The 24444-nt window shown below is 46.5% G+C and overlaps 1 protein-coding gene across 4 annotated transcripts in view; it reads left to right on the plus strand.

Annotated features, from left to right (window-relative positions):
• NCALD (neurocalcin delta) overlaps positions 1-24444 on the plus strand; it is a 210791-nt gene that overhangs the window by 163276 nt on the left and 23071 nt on the right. For all 4 annotated transcript variants that reach the window (XM_019495744.2, XM_059723835.1, XM_019495743.2 and 1 more), the window contains one exon: positions 3987-4382. In XM_019495744.2, the coding sequence (XP_019351289.1) occupies positions 4005-4382 (378 nt within the window). In that variant the 5' untranslated portion in view covers positions 3987-4004. The remainder of the gene's footprint in view (positions 1-3986; positions 4383-24444) is intronic.

The raw sequence follows: 24444 nt of genomic DNA on the forward strand, positions 1-24444 counted from the left end.
ACCTCCTTTAGCAGGCATTGGATTCAGCCCCATAAAATAACAGTCTTTTTAACATTTTCAAGGAGGGAAAAGCCTTTGGTTCCTTTTACAATATTAATCCGAGTGAGAAGCGAAAAAGTGATAGCAATTACTCACCACTAATGTGGCATTTTCCTTCTTCGGCATGCTTTAGACACTTTCTATGTTAAAGACAAGTCTGTTTTTATTTTTTTGGAATATAAATATTAGCTTGGAAATTCTCAGTCCTACAAGATGCCTCCTTTGGACTTCAGTGGGAAGTGAAGGTTTTTAACACCTCAGAGCTCAGAACCAACCAGAATAGGCTCTTAATTTTCTTCTGACCTTTTCCCTGACAAAGGGGAAAAGCAGCAGAGAAGCTCTAAAAACATTATTTTTCTTTCTGGCCACTGCTGTCATTTCAAGATAAATATTATCTTGAACCTACAGGGTTTTTCAGGAGTGCAGATAAGAGGGCTGTCAGCCCCAGGTGCATTTGAGAGGGCACCAGAATGATGCCCCTTATGGATTCCTCCAGAGTCTTTGCTGCATCTGGAGCTGCTCTGCATAGGAGCCAAGCTGGAGAAGCCCTGGGCCATCTGGCTGTAGGAACAAGCAGCCAGGACACAGCAGAAGTAGCATCATGCTGCCCAGCCTGAGAAACCAAGCTGGAACAGCCCTGCACTGCCTAGCCATAGGAGGGTCTTGCCAGCCCCAGGGACTCAAGCCAAGTATGGCCAGGCAACATGAGGCTGCTCCCCCTGTGTCCAAGCACCCAACTCCTGTTGTCAGGTAATGCGAGGCCATTCCAGATGCAGCAAAGGAGCGCTCACACCTTCCCCCAAGAGGTTATGCCCAGGGTGCCAAAACTGATAGTGATGTCTCTGGGTTATGTTATTAGATGTTCATTAGTCTTTGCAGATATTTTTCACAAGCTTGTCTATATGACATGAAATCTAGTTTGACATGACAATGTTGGAGGCTTTTTGGGTTAATCCACAAATAATTTTGACCTTCTTATGTTGCAGGTCCTTAAGTCATGTTTCTGTTATAGCCTTCATTAGTGTAAGGAACATCTGCATTAATATCTGTTTATAGGAATAGCTTGCCATAATTCAGTTATTGTATTTACCCAAATGCAAGACTTTGAATCATCTGGGGGCAAGACCCCAGTAATTAGATTTTATATATGGAAAATGTATAAATTTGTTATAATTTTCCACGCATAAAATCTAATTATTGGAGGCTCATTGTGGCAGAGCACCTTTGGTATTTGCCACTTTAAGGTTGAGAGCAGGTAGCTGGCAGGTACAGGCCAGCCCTGATGAGGAGGGCATTTTAGATCCAGGCTCTTAGGGCTGAGCAGCAGTCTGCTGCTGGCAGATGGAATGACACCACCTGGCTGAGCTGCTGTTCACAACACCTTGGAGATAAGGGAGGAACTATGGGGATGGCAGGAGCCCATTAGGGTCCCAAGCCCCAGGGAAAAGGCGGTGGGCCTAAAGAGAACAAGGCCCAGGCTGGGAAGGGGCTTCTTGTTTGTGGCCCTACACATCTCCAGAAACCTGAGCCCCATGGGATGCAAGACCCCGGAGGCCCCAGCAAGGGGGTAGAGATGCAGAGCCGCCCTAGTGAGAGGGTATATGTGGAAGTGAAGGCCCTAGCAAGAGGGCACAGGTGAATGGCCCTAGTAGGAAGGCACAAGTTAAAGCCCCAGGAAGGGGGCAGATGGGCCAAGGTAAGTCTATGGATGCCTGCGGCCACAGTTGGGCCAGAGGCTGAGACCCCAGTAAGTCCTCAGACATGAGGAGGCTGAGTTTGGGTCAGAAGTGAAGAACTTTGGGCAAGTAGTTGGCCTTAATGAGGGGGCGAGAGTGATGAGTTACCCAGAGAGGGGCTTGGGTCAGAGGTCCACCCAGGGCGAGGCGAATTGGCTGGTCACTCTTCTGATGAGGGTCGTAAGAGAGCCCAAGAGGTTGTGTGCCAGCCAGCCAAGGAGTGGGAGTAGGCAAACCTGATGACCTACACAGTCGCTCAAGGGAGCAGGGCAGGTTGGGTGTGGCCCAGTGAGCGGCAGCGTAAATAGGCCCAGTGAGAGAAGGTAGAGTGCAAGAGGCCCCAGTAAGAGGGGGACAGTATGAATGAGGCCCCATGGGGCAGAGTGAAAAGACAAATGCATGAGGCTTAGTAAGGGGCTGAGTTTGGCCTGGCCGCAAGCCAGAGCAAAGAGCAACTCAAGGATGCCATCTGCAAGGCATGGGACATGATAAGGGAAGGTCAGAGTTGTGTATAGCGTCCCGTGGCATCAGGGCATAAAAATGGGAAGCCTCCTGCATTTTACACCAGCATATGGAACAGCAAGTCATGGCAGGTGAGACTGGGTGGACTGCCGTACTTAGTTGGGCAGGCCGAGGTTTAGACCCGGCCCCTGGATGGTCCCCTGTCACACTTATCTTAAATTTGTCCCCCTCACTGCTGCAGCAGGGAAAGCGGTGGCAGCAGGGCAAGTGGAAGGGGGGAAGACAACCTGACCTCAGCCCCTTCCCCCCACCCCCTGCACATGTCCATGCTGCCGTTTGCCCCCCCCCCCATGCACTGCCTGCCCCTCTTCCACTTGCTTCCCCACTGTTGCCACTTACTCTGTGTTACAGCTCTGGCTAGAGCTCTGGCCTGGGGCATGGAGTATATAGTGGCTTCAGCCCTGGTCTGGTCCAGTGTCAGTGGTAGCAGTGATAGTTGTGGCCCCTGAGTTGAGTTGGAGCTGCAGCCAGAGCCGGAGCTGGTGCTGTGTCATTCCCTTCCCTCCCCACCATACCGCACAGGATTTCCTGCACTTCCTACTCTCCTCACACCACCCCACCTCCACTGCACATTCTCCCCTTCCAAATGTCCCCTCCTCCACTTCATGAGCCACCCTGGCCCCAGCCAGGCAGCCATGGTGGTAGCAGCTGCAGCTCCAGCATGGTCCCATATTTGAATCCAAGAGGAGACTTTCTCCACACCATGTTGAATGGGTAAAAAGCCTCATCTTGGATTTAAGTAAATATGGAATATGTTTGGATTTGGCCAGATCCTATTCTTAATGCTTAACCATTGAAAGAGGGAGAATTTTTTATCACAAAAATAATGTGCATCTTTTTGGGGGAGATATGCTGTTATAAGTTCTGATGAAACTAATGACACTGCTCTTTGGAACAGTATGATCAGGTTTTAAAATAGTAGTCAGAAACCAAAGGATATTAGTTGTTACTAAATCTATAACACAATATGGTATATAACAATTTGCCTTTAACAAAAAGTAATTACATTCATTTACTTGAAAAATTAGACATAAAAGTGGTGTTCAGAAATATTTCTTAATAGGTAATTGAAGAGAAATGACTTTCCAGTATTGTAAATAAGGTGGTTATCAGGCTTCTTTTTTGTAAGAGACTTTCAAAAGACCTTAACTGAACCAATGTATAATTACCTCAAAGCTCTGAATCCTGGTTGCAAAGGAACATTAAAAATCGTATTTAATAGTTTATGCAAAAAAGTTCACTGCTGCCTTCTATTAAGATTCCAATTTACTTTGATCTAAAAGTGGAAATAATCCATCTCTACCAACAAATGTATCTTAGGAATTATATTAATGAACACCCTTGGAATCCCAGTGGAGAACAAACTTGTATCTAGAGTATGAACCAATATTAAAAGACAAATCAGAATTGAATTTGGTTCCATTCTAATTGTTATTCCTCAGAATAGCTATGAGGAGTATAGAATCAATATTTGTGTCCATTCAATATACAGGGTAATGAAAAAGGGAAAATCTCAGGGGAACAATGATAGAAGCACTAACTTTGATCTAGCCTACTCTGGCAAAAGTTTAGATTAAGTCTATTGATGTCAGCTAGTATCAGAAAATTCAGTCTCAGGCCCTTTGTGTTCTTCTACTGCCTCTAAAATAAAATTTAAAAATAATTTTTGGGTTTTTTTTCTGCCTTCAGATAACATTTGACTCCAAGATGGGAAAACAGAACAGCAAACTACGCCCAGAAGTCATGCAAGATTTGCTAGAAAGTACAGACTTCACAGAACATGAGATCCAGGAGTGGTACAAAGGCTTCTTGAGAGACTGTCCAAGTGGACATTTATCTATGGAGGAGTTTAAGAAAATATATGGGAACTTTTTTCCTTATGGGGACGCTTCTAAATTTGCAGAACACGTATTCCGCACCTTTGATGCTAACGGCGATGGAACAATAGACTTTAGAGAATTTATCATAGCCTTGAGTGTAACGTCTAGAGGGAAACTGGAGCAAAAGCTCAAATGGGCATTCAGCATGTATGATCTGGATGGAAATGGATACATCAGTAAATCAGAAATGCTGGAAATAGTGCAGGTATGTTTTGAGTGGGTTTCTTTCATTCTAAGATATTCATGGGACAGTTTTAAGACTATTGGATGGATAAAAGATTGTTGTGGTATCTTTGTTGTATTCCTAGTACACCATAGGTTTGCTTAAACATAAAGCATTACTTAAGTTTGGCAAAACTTTTCTCACCAATCCAAATGGAAATTAAGTGATTTAAATCAGCTGGAAGTTTTTCTGAAAAGTAGTTCTACATTTCTATGGACACTTCTTCATTGAAAATCACATCTGTTTTGAACAAATGTCAAATAACATGATGATATATGTGACCTAGAACTCAGTGTTGACAAGGACTATCTTTTAACATCCTGTCCGCTCACTGTGGTGGACTCTAATGTTGACTCTCAGGTTGACTGGGGAACAGTGATCACCAAATAATAGAATTCTTCATAAGACGTCGAGTGGGTAAGGTAACTAGTAGGGTAAAAGTGCTAGACTTTAGGAAAGCTGATTTCAATGAACTCAGGCGATTAGTCAAGGACGCACTGCAGAGTAGGAGTTTTGAAGAGATGGGAGCCCAGGAAGGGTGGCTGTGCCTTAAGGAAATGATCCTTCGGGCACAGAGGGAGATGATCCTGATGTAAGGAAAAAGAGGGAAAGGGGCCAGGAGGCTTCCTTGGCTGACCAGAGAAATCCAGGGCAGCCTACGGGCCAAAAGGGGGGCACATAAAAAGTGGAAACGGGGAGAGATTATCAAAGAGAAGTATACCTCCTCTGCTCACGCTTGTAGGGAGGCAGTTAGACAGGCCAAAGCTACCATGGAGCTGAGGATGGCATCCCAAGTAAAGAATAACAAAAAATTGTTTTTCAGATATATAGGGAGTAAAAGGAAGGCCCAGGGAGGAATAGGACCCCTGCTAAATGGGCAGAAGCAATTGGTGACGGACAGGAGGGACAAGGCTGAACTCCTCAACGAGTTCTTTGCCTCAGTGTTCCTAAGTGAGGGGCACGACAAGTCTCTTACTGGGATTGTAGAGAAGCAGCAGCAAGGTGCCAGACTACCACGCGTAGACCCTGAGATGGTGCAGAGTCACTTGGAAGAACTGGATGCCTTTAAGTCGGCAGGCCCAGATGAGCTCCATCCGAGGATACTGAAGGCACTGGCTGACGTCACTGCACAGCCACTGGCGGGAATATTTGAACACTCGTGGCACACGGGCCAAGTCCCGGAGGACTGGAAAAGGGCCAATGTGGTCCCCATTTTCAAGAAGGGGAGGAAGGAGGACCCGGGCAACTATAGGCCAGTCAGTCTCACCTCCATCCTAGGCAAAGTCTTTGAAAAAATTATCAAGGCTCACATTTGCGAGAGCCCGGCAGAACAAATAATGCCGAGGGGAAACCAGCACGGGTTTGTGGCAGGCAGATCATGCCTCACTAATCTAGTCTCTTTTTATGACCAGGTTACGAAACGCCTGGACGCAGGAGTAGGGGTGGATGTCATATACTTAGACTTCAGGAAGGCCTTCGATACGGTATCCCACCCCATACTGGTGAACAAGTTAAGAGACTGTGACTTGGATGACTACACAGTCCGGTGGGTGGTGATTTGGCTAGAGGGTCGCACCCAGAGAGTCATAGTGGATGGGTCAGTTTCGACCTGGAAGGGCGTGGGCAGTGGGGTCCCGCAGGGCTCAGTCCTTGGACCGATACTCTTTAATGTCTTCATCAGCGACTTGGACGAGGGAGTGAAGTGTATTCTGTCCAAGTTTGCAGATGACACAAAACTGTGGGGAGAAGTGGACACGCCAGAGGGCAGGGAAAAGCTACAAGCAGACCTGGACAGGTTGGATATATGGGCAGAAAACAACAGAATGCAATTCAACAAGAAGAACTGCAAAGTGCTGCACCTAGGGAGGAAAAATGTCCAGCATACCTACTGCCTAGGAAATGACCTGCTTGGTGGTATAGAAGCGGAAAGGGATCTTGGAGTCATAGATTTCATAGATTTCATAGACATTAGGGCTGGAAGGGACCTTGGAAGATCATCGAGTCCAGCCCCCTGCCCAAAGGGCAGGAAGTCAGCTGCGATCATAGGATTCCAGCAAGATAAGCATCCAGTTTGCTCTTGAAGGTGTTCAATATAGGCACTTGAACTACCTCCGATGGCAGGCTGTTCCAGACCTTGGGGGCTCAGACAGTAAAGAAATTCTTCCTTATGTCCAGCCTCAAACGGTCTTGTAGTAGTTTGTGACCATTCGACCTAGTCGTCATCCCTAGGGGCGCTCTGGTGAACAAACGTTCCCCCAGATACTGGTGGTCACCCCTGATAAACTTATAGGTGGCCATCAGATCACCCCTGAGCCTGCGCTTTTCTAGGCTAACGAGCCCCAGGGCTCTCAGCCTGTCATTGTAGAGTCTGCTTCCCTGACCTCTGATCATGCGCGTGGCTCTTCTCTGGACTCTCTCAAGCTTCACCACATCCTTTTTGAATTGTGGAGCCAAAAACTGGACACAGTACTCCAGCTGCGGCCTCACCAAGGCCGAGTACAAGGGGAGAATGACGTCCCGGGATTTGCTTGAGAAGCATCTATGGATGCAAGCCAGCGTTTTGGTCGCTTTACTAGCCGCAGCATCGCATTGCAGGCTCATGTTCATCTTGTGGTCAATGATGACCCCCAAGTCTCTTTCTTGCATAGTGCTAGCCAACATAGCACTGCCGAGCCTATAAGGATGCTGCGGGTTTTTTTCCCAATGTGGAGAACCTTGCATTTATCAGTGTTGAACACCATCAGATTCTCGTCCGTCCACTTGCTGAGCCTGTCCAGGTCAGCCTGGATCACCCACCTGTCTTCTGGTGTGGATGCTTTGCCCCAAAGTTTGGTGTCATCGGTGAACTTGGCCAGTCCTCTTCTGACTCCAGTGTCCACATCGTTAATGAAGATGTTGAACAGTATGGGTCCAAGGACAGAGCCTTGGGGGACCCCACTGGTCACAGGACACCATGATGAGTGACTTCCATCAATTACTACCCTCTGGGTCTGACCACGGAGCCAATTTTCCAGTCAGTGGATCGTGGTGGACCCAAGGCGACAATTGGTCAGTTTTGCCAAGAGGTGATCATGGGATACCAGATCAAAGGCTTTTTTGAAATCAAGATATATGACATCAATCTCTTCTCCCTTGTCCAGGTGATAGGTCACCTGGGCATAGAAGGAAATGAGATTGGTCAAGCAACACCTACCCGCGACAAACCTGTGCTGGCTATCCCTTAAGATGTTGGTGTCGGGCAGTCCATTAAGGATGGCCTCTTTAATAAACTTTTCTAAGATCTTCCCCGGGATAGAAGTCAGGCTGATGGGCCTATATTTTGCCGTATCCACTTTCCTCCCTTTCTTGAAGATAGGCACCACATTGGCCTTCTTCCAGTCTTCAGGCAGTACACCAGAGCGCCAAGAGTTTTCAAAGATCCGTGCTAGAGGCTGGGCTATGATGCTCGCCAGCTCCTTGAGTACCCTGGGGTGTAGATTGTCAGGGCCGGCTGACTTGAAGGTATCCAGCTTCTCAAGATGTTCCTTCATGAGGTCAGCATTAATGGAGGGCAGGAGATCACCCTCACCCGGACTTCCCTGTCCCGTAGTGGGCAGTGGCATCCCATGGGACTGATGAAAGACCGACGCAAAGTACCCATTTAATATGTTGGCTTCTTCCTGGGCGTCAGTTGTCAGTTGCCCCATCTGGTTCAGCAGGGGTCCAATGTTGCCCCTGCTTTTCCTCCGGCTCTCCACATATCTGAAAAAGGACTTTTTATTGTCCTTGATGCTCGAAGCTAGTTGGAGTTCAGTTGCAGCCTTGGCTTTCCTGGTATGCTCCCTGCAGGACCGGACCAGTGCAGAATAATCCTCCTTGGAGGTGACTCCCATCCTCCATCCTTTGTAGGCCTTTCTTTTTAGCCTCAGGAGGTCTGCTAGGTCCCTGGAGAGCTAGCAGGGTGCTATGCCCTCTTGCTGCCTTTCCTCCGAGATGGAATAGACTTAGTTTGTGCATTAAGGATCGCTCCCTTGAGGAGCAACCACTCTTCTTGAACTCCCCTCTCCCCGTGGTCATGGTCCCTTAGGGCCTCACTGACAAGCCTCCTGAGCTTGTCAAAGTCGGCTTTCCTGAAGTCAAGGACTTCCGTGTTGCTGACTGACTTGCCAGCTTTTCGGCGGATGGCAAACGTGATCAGCTCATGGTCGCTGTCACCCAGCTTCCCATCGATCACTAGGTCGCCGACTAGGTCATCCCCAGTAGCCAGTACCAGGTCGAGCAGCGCTTTGCCTCTCGTTGGCCCATAGACTTCTTGAGTCAGGTAGAGGTCATCCACGCATGAGAGGAAGCTTTGTAACTGCTCGGATTTTAATGAGCGATCCTCCCACGAGATGTCCGGGTAATTGAAGTCACCCATGACAACCATGGTCCTGGAGCATGCGGCCTCAGCCAGTTCCCGTGGACTCCAAGATGAACATGAGTCGGCAGTGTGACGAAGCCATCAGAAAAGCTAATGGCACTTTATCGTGCATCAGCAGATGCATGACGAATAGATCCAAGGAGGTGATACTTCCCCTCTATCGGGCACTGGTCAGACCGCAGTTGGAGTACTGCATGCAATTCTGGGCGCCGCACTTCAAGAGGGATGCGGATAACCTGGAGAGGGTCCAGAGAAGGGCCACTCGTATGGTTAAGGGCTTGCAGGCCAAGCCCTACAAGGAGAGACTAGAGAACCTGGACCTTTTTAGCCTCCACAAGAGAAGGTTGAGAGGCGACCTTGTGGCTGCCTATAAGTTCATCACGGGGGCACAGAAGGGAATTGGTGAGGTTTTATTCACCAAGGCGCCCCCGGGGATTACAAGAAATAATGGCCACAAGCTAGCAGAGAGCAGATTTAGATTGGACATTAGGAGGAACTTCTTCACAGTTCGAGTGGCCAAGGTCTGGAATGGGCTCCCAAGGGAGGTGGTGCTCTCCCCTACCCTGGGGGTCTTCAAGAGGAGGTTAGATAGGCATCTAGCTGGGGTCATCTAGACCCAGCACTCTTTCCTGCCTATGCAGGGGGTCGGACTCGATGATCTGTTGAGGTCCCTTCCGACCTTAACATCTATGAATCTATGACTAAGACTGACTAAACATATTTTTAACCAGGACTATCCCTGTCTACAGTGGTGGCCTTAAATTTCATAGATTTCATAGATTTCTAGGGTCAGAAGGGATTAGATCATCAGTTCCGACCCCCTGCTCTGGTCAGGAAAGAGAGCTGGGGTCAAGTAACCCCAACCAGGTGCTTATCTAATCTCCTTTTGAACACCTCCAAGGTAGGGAAAAGCACCACCTCCCTTGGAAGCCCATTCCATATTTTGGCAACCCTCACTGTAAAGTATTTCTTCTTGATGTCCAATCTAAATCTGCTCTCCTTCAGTTTATGGCCATTGTTTCTAGTAAGCCCAAGGGGCACCCTGGTAAACAGAGTATCCCTTATTCCTTGCTGATCCCCCCTCCCCGATGAGTTTGTAGACAGCCACGAGATCACCTCTCAGCCTTCTCTTGCGGAGGCTGAAGAGATTCAGGTCCCTCAATCTGTCTTCATAGGATCTTACCCTCAGGCCCTCAACCATACAAGTAGTCCTCCTCTGAACCCTTTCTAGGTTATCCACATGCCTCTTGAAGTGCAGTGCCCAAAACTGGATGAAGTATCACCTCCTTAGACCTGCTTGTGATAGACCTACTAATGCAGGAAAGAGTGCGGTTAGGCTTACTTATTACCTCGTCACATTGACGACTCATGTTCATTTTTGCATCAACTATGACTCTGAGATCCCTTTTCCACTGCTTTGCTACTTAGAATGGTACTTCCCAGTCTACAGGTGTATTGGTGATTTTTTTTCTCTTCAGGTGCAGTGCTTCGCAGTTATCTTTGTTAAATTGCATCCTGTTCTGATTCACCTGCTTCCCCAGTCTGTCCAATCTGCCTGAATTTGCTCCCTACCCTCTAGTATGTTTACTATGCCCCATAGTAGGGTGCCATCCATGAATTTGGACAGAGTGCTTTCCACGCCCTCATCCAAATCACCGATGAAGATATTGAACAATACTGGTCCAAAGAGAGCTTTGGGGAACACCACTGCCAACATCTCTCCAGGTAGAAACCGACCCATCCACCACCGCTCTCTGGGTTGTTGGGACCCTGGGCAAGAGAGTCATTTGGGACCCCTTAGAGGCTTAATTTTGATAATCTATAAGCAAGTTGGACATTTTTATTTCAATTTCACTTTGCCCTGTCCATGAAACTGCAATGAAAGTATCTTAATACAATATTGATGATACAAATATTCAGTGTAATTAATTTTTATTTTTATTTGTATAAAGTGTGGGGTCCCGGGCAGTCGCCTGGTTTGCCCTTCCCTGAGGCCACTACTGCTGCCTATATAAGACAAAAACCTTTTAAAACTATGTTGACTAAGAAAGATTTTGCTTGTGTGTTTTAAAGAATAGCTGTTTTCTTAACTCAGACATGACCTGGATGCTTAAAATCATGTTAGTTAATTAGGCTTAATTTTTAAGTGTGGATGTGACCAAGTATTGAATAGTGAAATCTCATATATAACTTCTTCAAGGTGTTTTTTTTCATCTTGCATATATGAGTTCTTTCTCCATTTTGTCTCCTTCTAATGTGTCACTCCATGGAAAGATGTTTGTTTGGTTGTTTGTTGGTGGTGTTGTTGTTGGGTTGGGGAGGGACTTGTACTGCAATATGATGGCATAGCCTGTAATCCCCCACTATTAGAAAAGATGTTATCAAAAAATACTCCTTTTCACAGGAAATACTGAAGTTCTAACTAGATACAGGATTATTCATATTTAATGATTGGTTAGAAATTGAGAGAATGAAATACATACAAATTACAATTTATGGTTGCAAAGTGTATATTGCAGCACCACTATAATGCATCCCTTCCTGTCCTTTTTATTAGTCTTTGAATGTCCTCCAAACTGGAATCACCAAATGGCACTCTAATTCTGTTTCAGAAAGACCAGGTACAACATGGAGTTTAAACAGTTTTGTCTTTTTCACTTTTTGTGTTTTGTATTCTTGTGTCTTGAGTTTAAAAAATGGAACTAAACAGATATAATCTCATTTCTGCTATAATAAACTATATGGAGTATTCTAGTCAGAAGATTTTTTTTCCAACTTTTTCAGTCTTCACAAAATAACAAACATTTTTAAAAAGGCAATGTGTGGGTGGGGACAGGGGAGGAAGAAAGAAAGAGAACTCAAAGCAAACCAGAAAGGCCTGAAACCTAGAAAGTTTCTTTCCTTCAAAATGGGAATAGCCCAATTGGGACCATATTACTGCCAATCAGACATAGAAAACCCTTAAGCTGTACAGTGATGAATGGCAACATAAAACTGTCAGATCAATAGCTCTATAGATGTGAACAGTATGGTTGACAAACCATATTTGTGCCAAATCCAATCAGAATGATGATTATAGGTTTTCTTTTATAATGGCCCTACATGGGAAACAGTACTGTTTTCTCAAATACCAGGAATCTACTAGTCTGACTGCCAAGATGCCAGCATGCTTTGGATCATTTTTAGCCCTACAGGTACCAACCTCTGGTCTTTCTTATACCCACTGAAATTAAGAAGTTTTTCAGAGACAAGAGTGAGGGTAGATTTTATTATATAACCCAAGAATTAATGATACAAATGGATGGAGATCTGTTCTTTGTTTAGCATTTGAAATCCAGGTCATCAAAGGCCAAAAGGGGGAAAACAGATGTACATACCAACATATTTACAAGTGTATACCAACAATTAGAGAAAATGCCTGCGTTAACTGCCAGATGGAGAGTGGGGGTGAATGTTTGCTATGCCATGTGCATGTGCTGCATGGTTATTTCATATGTACGCAAGACTGCCAACATGTTTTCCTTGGGGACACTGTGGTGCATTATGAGAAAATGTGGCCTGCCAGAAAAAATAACAAAGCATAAAAAAGCAGAAAATCAAGCAACAGATGAATAGGTTGGAAGGGGGCCATGAAGACTACACAAGAGTCCTTGGGCTTGTGTACACTGCCTCTGAGCTGCACCAAGGAGTGTTGCCATGAAGCATCCCCCTCTCATTCACTCATACTCAGCAGGTACCATATTCACCAGAGGAGGCAATGCAGCTGCTTTAAAGCATGTGTGCATGTATGCCAATACACATGAACAAGATAGACAGCAGCTTTGGGTGCATGTTCAGTATGTAGCCTCCTTTGGGCATGTGTGGGCAGAGCATGTCTCATGACTGTGCTTGATGTCCAGCACAGAGGTGGTGTGGACAGGCCCTTTGAAACTGAACCATCGGTTGAGTCCAACCAACCCTAAACTGAAAAGGTAAGAGACATAAATATTAGTCCTTTTTTCAAATTCTGCTTCCTCTCTTTTTAGACTCTTCCCTTTCTACAGTAGCAACACATAGGGACTTGAGACTTCACAAATGTTTTCCTGAATGATGCATAATCAAATCACAGGAGAAAAAAATACCGGTATTAAACATATATATGCTTCTTCCTTACAGTGATGTTATTTTTCATTAGGAAAATCAACACAGCATGAAATCCTTAAAGACCTGTTCTATTCACTGTTTATTCAATGATGCTTCAGTGTTGGCAGCCTATCACTCCTGTCCAGTCTGGTCTCTGGTTCCCCTGGTAAAGTCGTTGACAGATCCTCATTTGGTTTCTCCACCTCCAAATAATTTTTCTACTGCCCTCTGATATTTTGAGGGACCTCATAAAGTATGACAGGGTTAACAAAGTTTGATAAAGTGTAAACTGGGTCTTTGGGTCTTAAGTCAAGTTTGTTCAACTGTTGTTGCTCTCTTGCAAATCGTAAGAGGTTTGCCAGATGGAGAAGCTACCATCTGTACAGTGGAGTAACCAGTTTTACTTGCCAGGCAGTGTTGCTTCCAACTCCCCCACATCCCTCTCATCCATACCCCATCTTTTGTAACTATACTTAGCTTTTATACACATACTTATCTGTATGTCTTGTTGAGGAGGGGTCTGTGAGTGTGTTTAGTCGATCACTATGAACTTGAGTATAATGCAGGTATCATATTGCCTTAATAGATCTAAAGAAAGCTTTGATTTTTAGTGATTGCATCAATATTAAATGCATTTTAACAAACTGAACTGCAATTTAACATTTTTAAAATGTTAAAATATGGAAATAGAGGTTATTGTATCAAATGTGTTCCACTGGGTTATAAACTATCACGATCTTTCTGACTGTGAAAAATAGAGATGTGCTTATGTCTTTGATACCTCCCTCAGGAACTTATTATAAGTCCCTTCTCTAGGATACATTTGCATATTGATATAGTATAATTTTATATATTTTAGTCTGGATTTCTGTATGAGACAGTGCATCAAATTAACATTTAAAGGAACAGTGTCAAGTTGAAAGTTGCATTGCCATTGGAAAAATCTTGTCCCTATTATTTTAACAATGAGTTCCTGAGATTACCATAACCAAAATACATTTTCAGCATTATTTTCTCTTTTTTCCTGCTTTCCGTATTATGTGTATTTGAGAGTTATTTCTGTATAGTCACCTCCATCTTTACGTGGCTGTTCACTTGCACTTCCTTTCTCATGCTTAACTTGATCACCATGTTGGTTGCTTGCATATGGAGGAGACAGATGGCATTTTAGGGCTTCTTGTCTTCTCTGATAGTGAGGGCAAGATCTGATGGTGGAAGCTGGAACTAAAGAAAATGGCGAGTTGCAGATTTCTGGCAGTCAGGTGATTTTACCATGGGGATGGTGGGCAGTTAGCATTTCAGGGTTTAAGTTGGATGCCTTTTGAGTATGTGCTGTATTTTCAGTTATGTGGAACTCTGACTGTGTGCAAGGAAATAAGGAAGACCAGGCTCTGTAGTAGGGACAGGCATTTCTGGATTTGTTTTCTCTCCCCTCTTCATCCTTGTTCCTCTTGAGCTTTCAAGTTTCTTATAATACTAGTTGCATTCTATTGATATGATATCGATTTATTGTGTTTAATCCATCCACCCCCTGCCTCAGGGCTTCTGCTGGCCACCTGTAGGAGCTAAAATATTTTTTTTCACTCTTTAAACATATAACTTGCCTTTTGGTTTTGTTTTTCAGTTTTCCTTTCTCTGAAGCACTAGTGTACTAGAACTTCTCATGGTGCTGAGGCACCTTCTCAGGAGTCGTACTAATTAAAGTGCCTGCAACTTCTCATGTATTCATCTTTTTGTGGGGGTGCTTTAACTAAAGCTCGTTCAATGAGCTTTAGTTTAAAGCACCCCTGCCACCCTTTTGAAGCATGGGGACACTGAATGCATATGATGCTGAGGTTGCTGGAACATGCTTATTAGTACATTCTAGCAGACTCAGTTAATTGAGCCTGCTCTGACGCATTCTAATTAGGATACATTGGAGCAGGCGTCAAGCATGTGTATAGATGCCTTTTATCGGGGAGGAATTTCCATCTCCTCCACCCCCTCCAGTGAGATTGGCAAGGACTATAGGACTAATGTTTTGTTATATTTTAGTTCTGCTTTCCTCTCTAGTGTGGTCCATGGGCCATTTCCTGGCATCCCCCAGTCATTTTTCACCTAAGATATTCCCTGCTATTGCAGGGACCCAAGGCTTTGGTGGCGTTCTTGGTCTCTGCTGCTCTCTTTTCTGGCACATTGTCATTTTTGAAGCCATTAGTTTCTTGTATCCTAAGTGTGTCATGTGACCTTAAGGGTTACTTTGTGGATGGGGTACACAGCAGGGGCCAGAGCAGACATGCCTGTAGACCCTTCTGGGTTTAACATCTGTTACATGGTTGCTTGCATTTTTAGGGACTGGTGACAAAAACAATCAAGGGCTTGGAAAGCATATCATACAAGGAGAGGTTGAAGAAACTAGGCATATTCAGCTTGCAGTAAAAGCACTTAAGAGATGACATGATAGCAGTCTTCAAATATTTGAAGGGCTGCCATAAAGAAGCGGTAACGTGCCTTTTCTCTCTTGCTGCTGCAGAGAGTAGGGTGAGGACCAGTGATTTGAAATTGTAGCAAAGTAGGTTTAGGGTAAATATCAGGAAAAACTTCTTCACTGTTAGAACAGTGAAGCAGTGGAATAGACTGTCTAGGGAAGTTGTGGACTCTCTTTTACTGGAGTTGTTCAATGAAAGGTTGGACAGCTACTGGCTGGGAGTGATCTAGGAATAGCTATGCCTGTGTTCTCCTATGGGTGTTACCCATGCTTTTCAGCTTTGCTGGTTGCTCCCTGCCCCAACTTCCTGCTACATATGTAAGTATTTTTTAAGCCTTCCTCAGAGGCATTGAGTGTTGGCTGTAGCCAAAGCTAGAGATTTTGACTGGGTTGTGCCAATTCTCCTACTATGACTAAAGCTGGAGGTTCCTGGCTAGAGGGTCTTGCTTCTCCACTCAGGATCAGACTGATCACCATATTTGGGGGTGAGGAAGGGATACCAGCCCTGATCAGATTGGTATGGACTTGTCAGAACCCATTAATTAGATGCCTATAGCACAGAGGAGAATTCATAGATTCATAGATTCATAGATGTTAGGGTCGGAAGGGACCTCAATAGATCATCGAGTCCGACCCCCTGCATAGGCAGGAAAGAGTGCTGGGTCTAGATGACCCCAGCTAGATGCCTATCTAACCTCCTCTTGAAGACCCCCAGGGTAGGGGAGAGCACCACCTCCCTTGGGAGCCCGTTCCAGACCTTGGCCACTCTAACGATGAAGAAGTTCTTCCTGATGTCCAATCTAAATCTGCTCTCTACTAGCTTGTGGCCATTGTTTCTTGTAACCCCCGGGGGTGCCTTGGTGAATAAATACTCACCAATTCCCTTCTGTGCCCCCGTAATGAACTTATAGGCAGCCACAAGGTCGCCTCTCAACCTTCTCTTGTGGAGGCTGAAAAGGTCCAGTTTCTCTAGTCTGTCCTCGTAGGGCTTGGTCTGCAGGCCCTTAACCATACGAGTGGCCCTTCTCTGGACCCAGGTTATCTGCATCCCTCTTGAAGTGCGGCGCCCAGAATTGCACGCAGTACTCCAGCTGCAGTCTGACCAGCGCCCGATAGAGGGGAAGTATCACCTCCTTGGACCTATTCGTCATGCATCTGCTGATGCACAATAAAGTGCCATTGGCTTTTCTGATGGCTTTGTCATGCTGCTGACTCATGTTCATCTTAGAGTCCACTAGGACTCCAAGATCCCTTTCCACTTCCATGCCACCCAGCAGGTCATTCCCTAGGCTGTAGGTGTGCTGGACATTTTTCCTCCCTAGGTGCAGCACTTTGCACTTCTCCTTGTTGAACTGCATTCTGTTGTTTTCTGCCCACTTGTCCAACCTGTCCAGGTCTGCCTGCAGCTGTTCCCTGCCCTCCGGCGTGTCCCCTTCCCCCCATAGCTTTGTGTCATCTGCAAGCTTGGACAGAGTACATTTCACTCCCTCGTCCAAGTCGCTGATGAAGACATTAAAGAGTATCGGTCTAATTGGTATAGCACAGAGGAAAATTCCATTGGTTTGATACATATGGCACAGTTTTGCTGTCAATCATTCTGGTGGCAGTAACTAGGTCATGGTGGAAAATTCCGCTATGCCTGAACCCAGTAACCAAATGCTATAGTAGTGGAAAATTACAGCTTAGAAAAAGTTCCTGCCATCCTCATGCAGATACATACACCATTATTGGCCAGTTTTAAATTATTCCTACGTGGCGATTAGCGATTGGCTTGCTAGCCATATAAAAGTTAAGAGCAGTTTCTGCCCAAGTTGGAGAACTCCGAGCACGTGAGAGAGTGAGAACTCTGTATACATCTTGGAGACCTCAGAGAACACCTCAGAGGCAACTTGGAGGACTGATCACCCGACAAGAACTCCCCATCACCAACCCAAATTTAGACGTAAACCGACGACTGCTGGCCCATACACCTCTGCAGACCGACCTAACGAATCCTGTACCTGTTTGCAACTGTAATCTAAGTCAGCTTTCGTCCTGCACTATAACCATCAGCAGTGTAAGTAAACAATCCATTCATTACCAATACGCATCTGTGCCTAATTCCGCTTCATCGGTCATAAGTACCCGCCTGACGTTCTGGGCTCCCGGCCAAAGCCCGGCTGCCGGTCGGCCACCACAGGACTGTGAGGTGCTTTTGCCTGCCTTTGTAGCAGTGGGGTGTGTCCCTCTACCTGGGATGTCTTAAGCACATATTAACAATCTTTTCATAAAAACAAGACATTTGTTGCCATGGTTCTCCTACTTTACCTGTGAAACATTAGGATGTTATGTCTTTTATTATAACAGGGTTATGCTAATGTGGCAGAGCACAATTGGGGTGCTCACCACTTAGGGTACTGCTGCAGGTTACAGAGGAGCCTGCATGGTGAGCAGCAGGGAGACACCTCCCATGGTAGCCACTTTAAGGGGGAAGGTGTGTGACAGAGCATCTCTGGTACTCTGTCACTGTTAGAGCTGAGAGCAAGCAGCCAGCAGGTGCAGGCCAGCCCTGATGAGGCAGCTGTCTTAGATCCCAGCTCTCAGGGCTGAGGCAGCAGTTTGCTGCCAGTTGCTGAAGGAGCAACAACACACAGCTGAGCTGCTGTTCATGCAACAGTTTGGAGGTATGGGAGGAACTAAGGGGATGGCAGGAGGTTCCTATGGGCCCAGAGTGGTCCCAAGCTCCAGGAAGAAGGCTGAGTCCTAGTGAGAACAAGGTCTAGAAAGGGGGCTAACAGCTGATAGGCCTACAAGGGGGCTAGGCAAGCCCCAGAGTAGAAGAGGACTCTCTGGTGCAGGGGAAGGCAATTATTTTGGACAGAGGGCTGCTTACTGAGTTTTGGCAAGCCATCAAGGGCCGCATGACAGGCAGCCCAGGGCAGATAAATATTAATTTTCTAAAATTTTTAGGGGCCCCCTGGGCTGAATAGAGTGGCCTGGAGGGCCGCATCCAGCCCCTGGGACTCATTTTGCCCACCTCTGCTCTGGTGGGACCCAGGAGAGACCCCTCTGGAGTATGGGGGTCAGCAGCTGCTAGGCTGACTTCTGATCCCTTGCTCTGGTCAATGCAAGAGGGCCAGGGCCAGAAGGGCAGTTATGCCGAATGCAAGGGGTAGGCCAGGACCAAGGTGAGCTATCTGGCACCCTGACTGGCCTGGAGGCAGGGCCAGAGCCCATATGGGCTGAAGGTCCCTCCGATGGGGGGGAACTTAACAGCTGAAAAAGGTAGGGGTCAGCCAGCATGCAAGCTGTTATAATATTGGAATGGGGTCAGAATGAGAGCTGGGCCCAATGAGAGAGAGAGAGCCTAAGGACATCATCCAGCAGCCCTAAGGACAGAACTAGACCAGGACAGGTAGGTCTGCTTGGTCCTGAGTAAGATGAAAAACTGCACCCTGCCAGGGAAGGGTGTCCCCAAGAAATGCCATACCAGTTGCCTCCCCAGTGAATGGCAGGCAGGGGTGCCTTAAAACCCCAGCTCCCACCATCTGGTGGGTTGTTAAGACTGGAGGACAGTGGGGCCAGGCACGCCCAGGGTAGGCACCTGAATCCAGTGTGAGTAGTGTGGGGCAGGCACACTTGTTAAGAAACACCTGAGCCCCATGTGGCGGTATAAGGCCCCAGGGAGGGGCAGTGGAGACCCCAAAGAATAGTGGGGCCAGGCATGCCCAGGGAGGGGCACCTGAGCCCATGGGGGTGTAAGATCCTGGTAGTAGTAGGGCCAGAGGCACCTGAGCCTGGGGGAGATGTAAGACCCTGAGGCCCCAGTATAGTGGTTGAGTTTGGGCCCCAGAGAGGGGGATGTATTGAAGCCTCAGGAAGGGAGCAGCTAGGCCCTGATAAGTCTTTGGATGACTGAGGCTGCAAATGGGCCTGAGGCTGAGTGGGTGAGTAATTGACCTTAGCGGGGGAGCAAGAATGAGGTACCCAGTGTGGTGCTTGGGGGTTAGATCTGTGCCCAAGGTGAATTGGCTGGTCACTGCTCAGATGAGGGTCACGGGAGAGGCCTGAAAGGCTGCACCAGGGCCAGTCAAGGAGCATGAGTAGGAAAGCCTGATGGCCTATGCAATCGCCCAAAGGGGTAGGGGAGGTTGGGTGTGGCTCAGTGAGGAGCAGCATGTAAGAGGCCTTGTGAGAGAGGGCAGAGTGCAAGAGGCCCCAGTGAGACGGGGGCAGTATGAATGAGGCCCAATGGAACAGTGTGATAAGATGAATGAATAGGGCCAAGAAGGAGGCTGAAGTTGGCCTGGACACGAGCTGGAGCTAAAACCAATTCAAGGATGTCATCTGTGAGGCATGGGACATGATAAGGGAAGGTTGGAGTCTGTCCATCAGGGTCTTAAATGAGCAGCCTTCCACATTTATTACAACCATTATCATAACAACAAGGTATGACAGATGAGACGGGACAGATTGCTCTAGACAGGCAGGGAGGCTGGTACTGTGACCAGGCCTGGGAGTTTGCACCCTGTCACAGTAGTTTTACAAATAATTTAAGATCTGGATTGCATTAGGATGGTTTGGACAGGGATGATTCTGCTTCAGGCAGGGTGTTGAACTAGATGGCCTTTGGAGGTCCCTTCCAGCCCTGCTTCTCTATGATTCTATAATTCTGTGTCTCAGTGACCCAGGCAGTTCCTTCCAGTCCTCTTTTCCTATTCTCTAGCATAATTTGATATCAGTCTGAAGCCCAGTTTACATGTGGCAGCAGCTCATATGCATGCTCTTGCCCAAGCTCACTAAGAAGGTATTTAGTCATCACAGTAGCCGTAGCAGAGCTGAGACCCAAGAGACCCCAAGCAAGTCCTTGCACAAGGGAAGAGGAAGGGGAAGTGGCATGATTCTAGTTCTAGTCTATATCTGGGTTTGATAAATTCCTAAGTATTTTGGGAATAGCATCTTGAGCCAATTGCCAACTTTACTGGCCCCTACAAAGGCCTAACTTAGCAGGCTCTGTTGGGAGTTAAACAGATCTGTAGGGAAAACAATCGCATCTGGCCCGCGGGCCACATTTTGCCCACCCTTGTACTATATGAAGCCTTCAAGAAGGCTTCATATAGTAACAGAGAAGCGGACAACACTGATGGCCCATATCAGCCTCTTAAACACCACACAACCTGCAGTCATGGTCTGGCTGGCAAAGCTGTTTCCTCATTTTCAAATCCACTGGCCCACTAAGGGTGACTTTCATGGCTGTACAAATTGTCCACGGGAGGCCCATGTACCCCATATCTCTCATAAGCCATCTTATTTTGACAAAAAATTTGGAAGCATCCACAGATGTTTCGAAAACACAGTTTGAAAATTCCGGCTACAACCTAAACCCCTGCATTTTTAATGTGAACACTTTGGGCACGAGCATTCATTTGGCAGTCTCAGAGATTAAGCTGCAGTGATTCATTCTTGCTCGAAGGATGAAGTTTGAGGTTTAATTTTGAATTCCATTACTTTTTCAGTCACTGATGGACCCATGGCATTTCATCCCCACTAGGCATGTTATGCTGTGTTTCCCAAGGCAGTGGCATAGTTTGGAGCCACATGCAGCTTGGCCACGTGTTGTGACTGGGTTTGTAAGGGACAGACCTGATGGAGGCAGTAACTTCCCCCCAGAAGCAGCATCATGTTAGCAATTCCAGTTGTCAGCATGGTGCATTTTGTGCATCATTCTCCACCCTACAGATCCTTTCTACCGTTGGCATCACACCAGGATCACAGTGACTTTCCACCAAACTGTACAATGCCAAGTGCCACCACAAGCTTCTCATCCCTCCCTCCCACCTCCCGAACAACCCCCTTTGCGCTTCTAGTGAAGGGACTTCATCCCTGCAGTAAGGGTAATGTTGCATCACAACTTTATCTGGCAGGGCTGCAAAGACACCTTCTTATATGGGATGTAAAAATAGCATTTACAGTTTCACACAAAGACAAAAATGCCAGTGAGGTTTTGACTGGTAGCCACTCTTCCTGATTTGGAATCCATAAAGAAGCCTAAAAGCCTGGGTTGATAAAGCTCCAGTTCGAGACAGTAGCAAAATCCTTAGTGAGACCTTAGTGAAAGGTGTTTTTTTCAGGTCTTTATTTTCTTCATGAGATCTCATTTTGTTCTCAATGGCTCCTGATCCTGGCTTAGTATAGTAAAATGCATTTCCCAGAAATCCATGCCACTGTCACTACCACCATCCACCATTCTCTAATTTCTGGCCAACTATAGCAAAAATATGCAGTCCACATGAAAGTCACTGGACCGAGTTCAGCAACAGCATACTTGGTGGCATGGATTATGTCCTGGGCATCAGTTGGTAACAAAACAGGTGAAAGTGGCAAAGCACTAAAGTTTGTAGCAAATAATGCCTTGCTGCAAGTGTCAATTTATGTGGAAAGCTGAGGAGGGGAGCATTTGGCAGGAAGATCACCCTATTGTGAAGAGCAAGGCATTGCTGGTTTCCTTTCCTGCTATAGGCACATACTAGCCCAATTCCTGATGTAGAAAGTACAGTTACATGCTATAGCTTGTATTAAATAGCAACCCACGAGAGGGTCATGTGACCCCAACATACTTTTCTTTGTTAGTGGTTTATGTCAGTGTTGGCTGTCAGCTGCTCTGATGGGAAGTCTGCCTAGAAGGAGATTGCCATGGCGTGAGTCACTTGAGTCAGCTCTGTACCTTTCCAGCCCTCTTAGTAGTAGAAACTATTGCTGATCATGGTACTAAACCAACAGTAGGGCAAGCCCAAGACTCCTATTATGCCCTGTCCCACTACAGGTGGAGAAAGCTTCTTGTGCCCTCTGTTTCTCTGCTGGCCCAGGCGTTGGTGCTGAGCATTATGTCTCTGGCTCAATGGCTTTCCTAACATGTTCACACTGTTACATATAAACCTGCTTTGTTTGACAGCTTCCTCTTTAATACAGCATAAATCCCAGTGTAGCAATACTGAAATAATACAGGGGCAAATCCTGAGCAACTTCAGCTTTCATCAGATTTACTTCAGAAAAATTCCACTGAACTTCTGAGTAAGAAGAACCTTGTCTAAGACTGTAAGAATTTGTCCAGAGTAACCATTGTCAGTATGAAAGGAACATTAACTATGTTATTCCCATCTGGCTTTGGATCTCCTGGAATAGCTCATCTGTTATTCCCCTCACACAGTGCTCTTAAAAGGAGCCTGTCAGATGAGGACATTGCTAAAACAGCTTGTTTTGTTCTAAAATTTGCATATTTTTACTATGGTAACTTTGATTAGCATAAACAATACCATGTGCAGACTGAAGTCATTCTACTTACCCCCCCCGGTACATATATATCAGGTAGGGGGATGGAGTGATCTATGCTGCCCCTCTCAGATAAAAGTTTAACCATTTCAAGATAAGGTTCAGCCCTGCTGTAATCCCTGCAAACCCTGCCTGCTGCCTACCAGGGGGCAGGGTTAAACACTGACTGTCCCTTGCTTTTATTTTCCCACTCCCTTTCTCTTCCTTGACTCCCCCATTCACTACATTCATGCCATTCACTACATGTGTTATCCCCTTATCCCCTCCAGCCTCATCCTATCTGTTCTTGCATCTCATAGATCGTAAACACTCCAGAGTGAGACTGTTTCCTTTTCTATTTTTATGCACTGCACAGCCCCATGGGACCCCAGTTCTGACTTGGAGCCTTTGGGAATTTCTACAACGCAGGTGATGGTGATGATGAAGTTGCCAGTTATTTTCCCAGTCAAGTCAGGTTTTAACACTGAAAGTTCCTTTCCAGAAGCTACATTTATTTCTATAACTCGATTCATGGAAGACTCAAGTTGAAAGAGATCAGACAGTAAAATCCGACTTAAAGGCATACAGTTCTTCCAAGTGACTCTGCACCATCTCAGGGTCTACGCATGGCAGTCTGGTGCCTTGCTGCTGCCTCTCTACAACCCCAGTGAGAGACTTGTCCTGCCCCTCGCTTAGGAACACTGAGGCAAAGAACTCGTTGAGGAGTTCAGCCTTGTCCCCCCTGTCCGTCACCAACTGTTTCTGCCCATTTAGCAGGGGTCCTATTCCTCCTTGGGCCTTCCTTTTACTCCCTATATATCTAAAAAACAATTTCTTGTTGTCCTTTACTTGGGATGCCATCCTCAGCTCCATGGTAGCTTTGGCCTGTCTAACTGCCTCCCTACAAGCACGAGCAGAGGAGGTATATTCGTCTTTGGTGATCTCTCCTTGTTTCCACTTTTTGTGTGCTCCCCTTTTGTCCCTTAGACTGCCCTGGATTTCTGCGGTCAGCCAGGGAAGCCTCCTGGCCCCTTTCCCTCTTTTACCCCGCACAGGGATCATCTCTCTTTGTGCCCCAAGGATCGTTTCCTTAAGGCACAGCCTTCTTGGGCTCCCATCCCTTCAAAACTCCTACTCTGCAGTGCGTCCTTGACTAATCACCTGAGTTCATTTAAATCAGCTTTCCTAAAGTCTAGTACTTTCACCCTACTAGTTACCTTACCCACTCGCCGTCTTATGGTGAATTCTATTATAAGGTGATCACTGTCCCCCAGATGGCTACCAATCTGTAGGTCCCCTACCATGTCATCCCCCGTTGCCAATACCAGATCCAGTATGGCATTCCCCCTAGTGGGACCATGTACCTCCTGTGTCAGGTGGAGGTCCTGTACACAGGTTAGAAACCTGCGTGAGCGGTGGGACTTTGCCGTCTGTGTCTCCCAGCAGATGTCCGGGTAGTTTAGGTCCCCCATGACTACCGCCTCTTTAGCTTTTATGGTCTCCAAGAGCTGCCTCAGGAGCCCCGCATCTATTTCTTCCCCTTGATGTGGGGGTCTGTAGCAGACCCCTACCACCAAATCCCTTTCTCCTTGCCCCCCATGTAGCCTAACCCACAATCCTTCTACTTCCTCAACCTCGGATTCTGTCTTGATGAGGGTTGATGTATATTACTCACTGACATAGAGCACAACCCCTCCCCCTTTCTTCCCCACCCTGTCCTTTCTGTACAATCTATAACCCTCAATATGTACCGCCCAGTCGTGGGACGA

The sequence above is a fragment of the Alligator mississippiensis genome, chromosome 3 (assembly GCF_030867095.1).
Source record: "Alligator mississippiensis isolate rAllMis1 chromosome 3, rAllMis1, whole genome shotgun sequence".
In the NCBI taxonomy this organism is placed as follows: domain Eukaryota; kingdom Metazoa; phylum Chordata; order Crocodylia; family Alligatoridae; genus Alligator; species Alligator mississippiensis.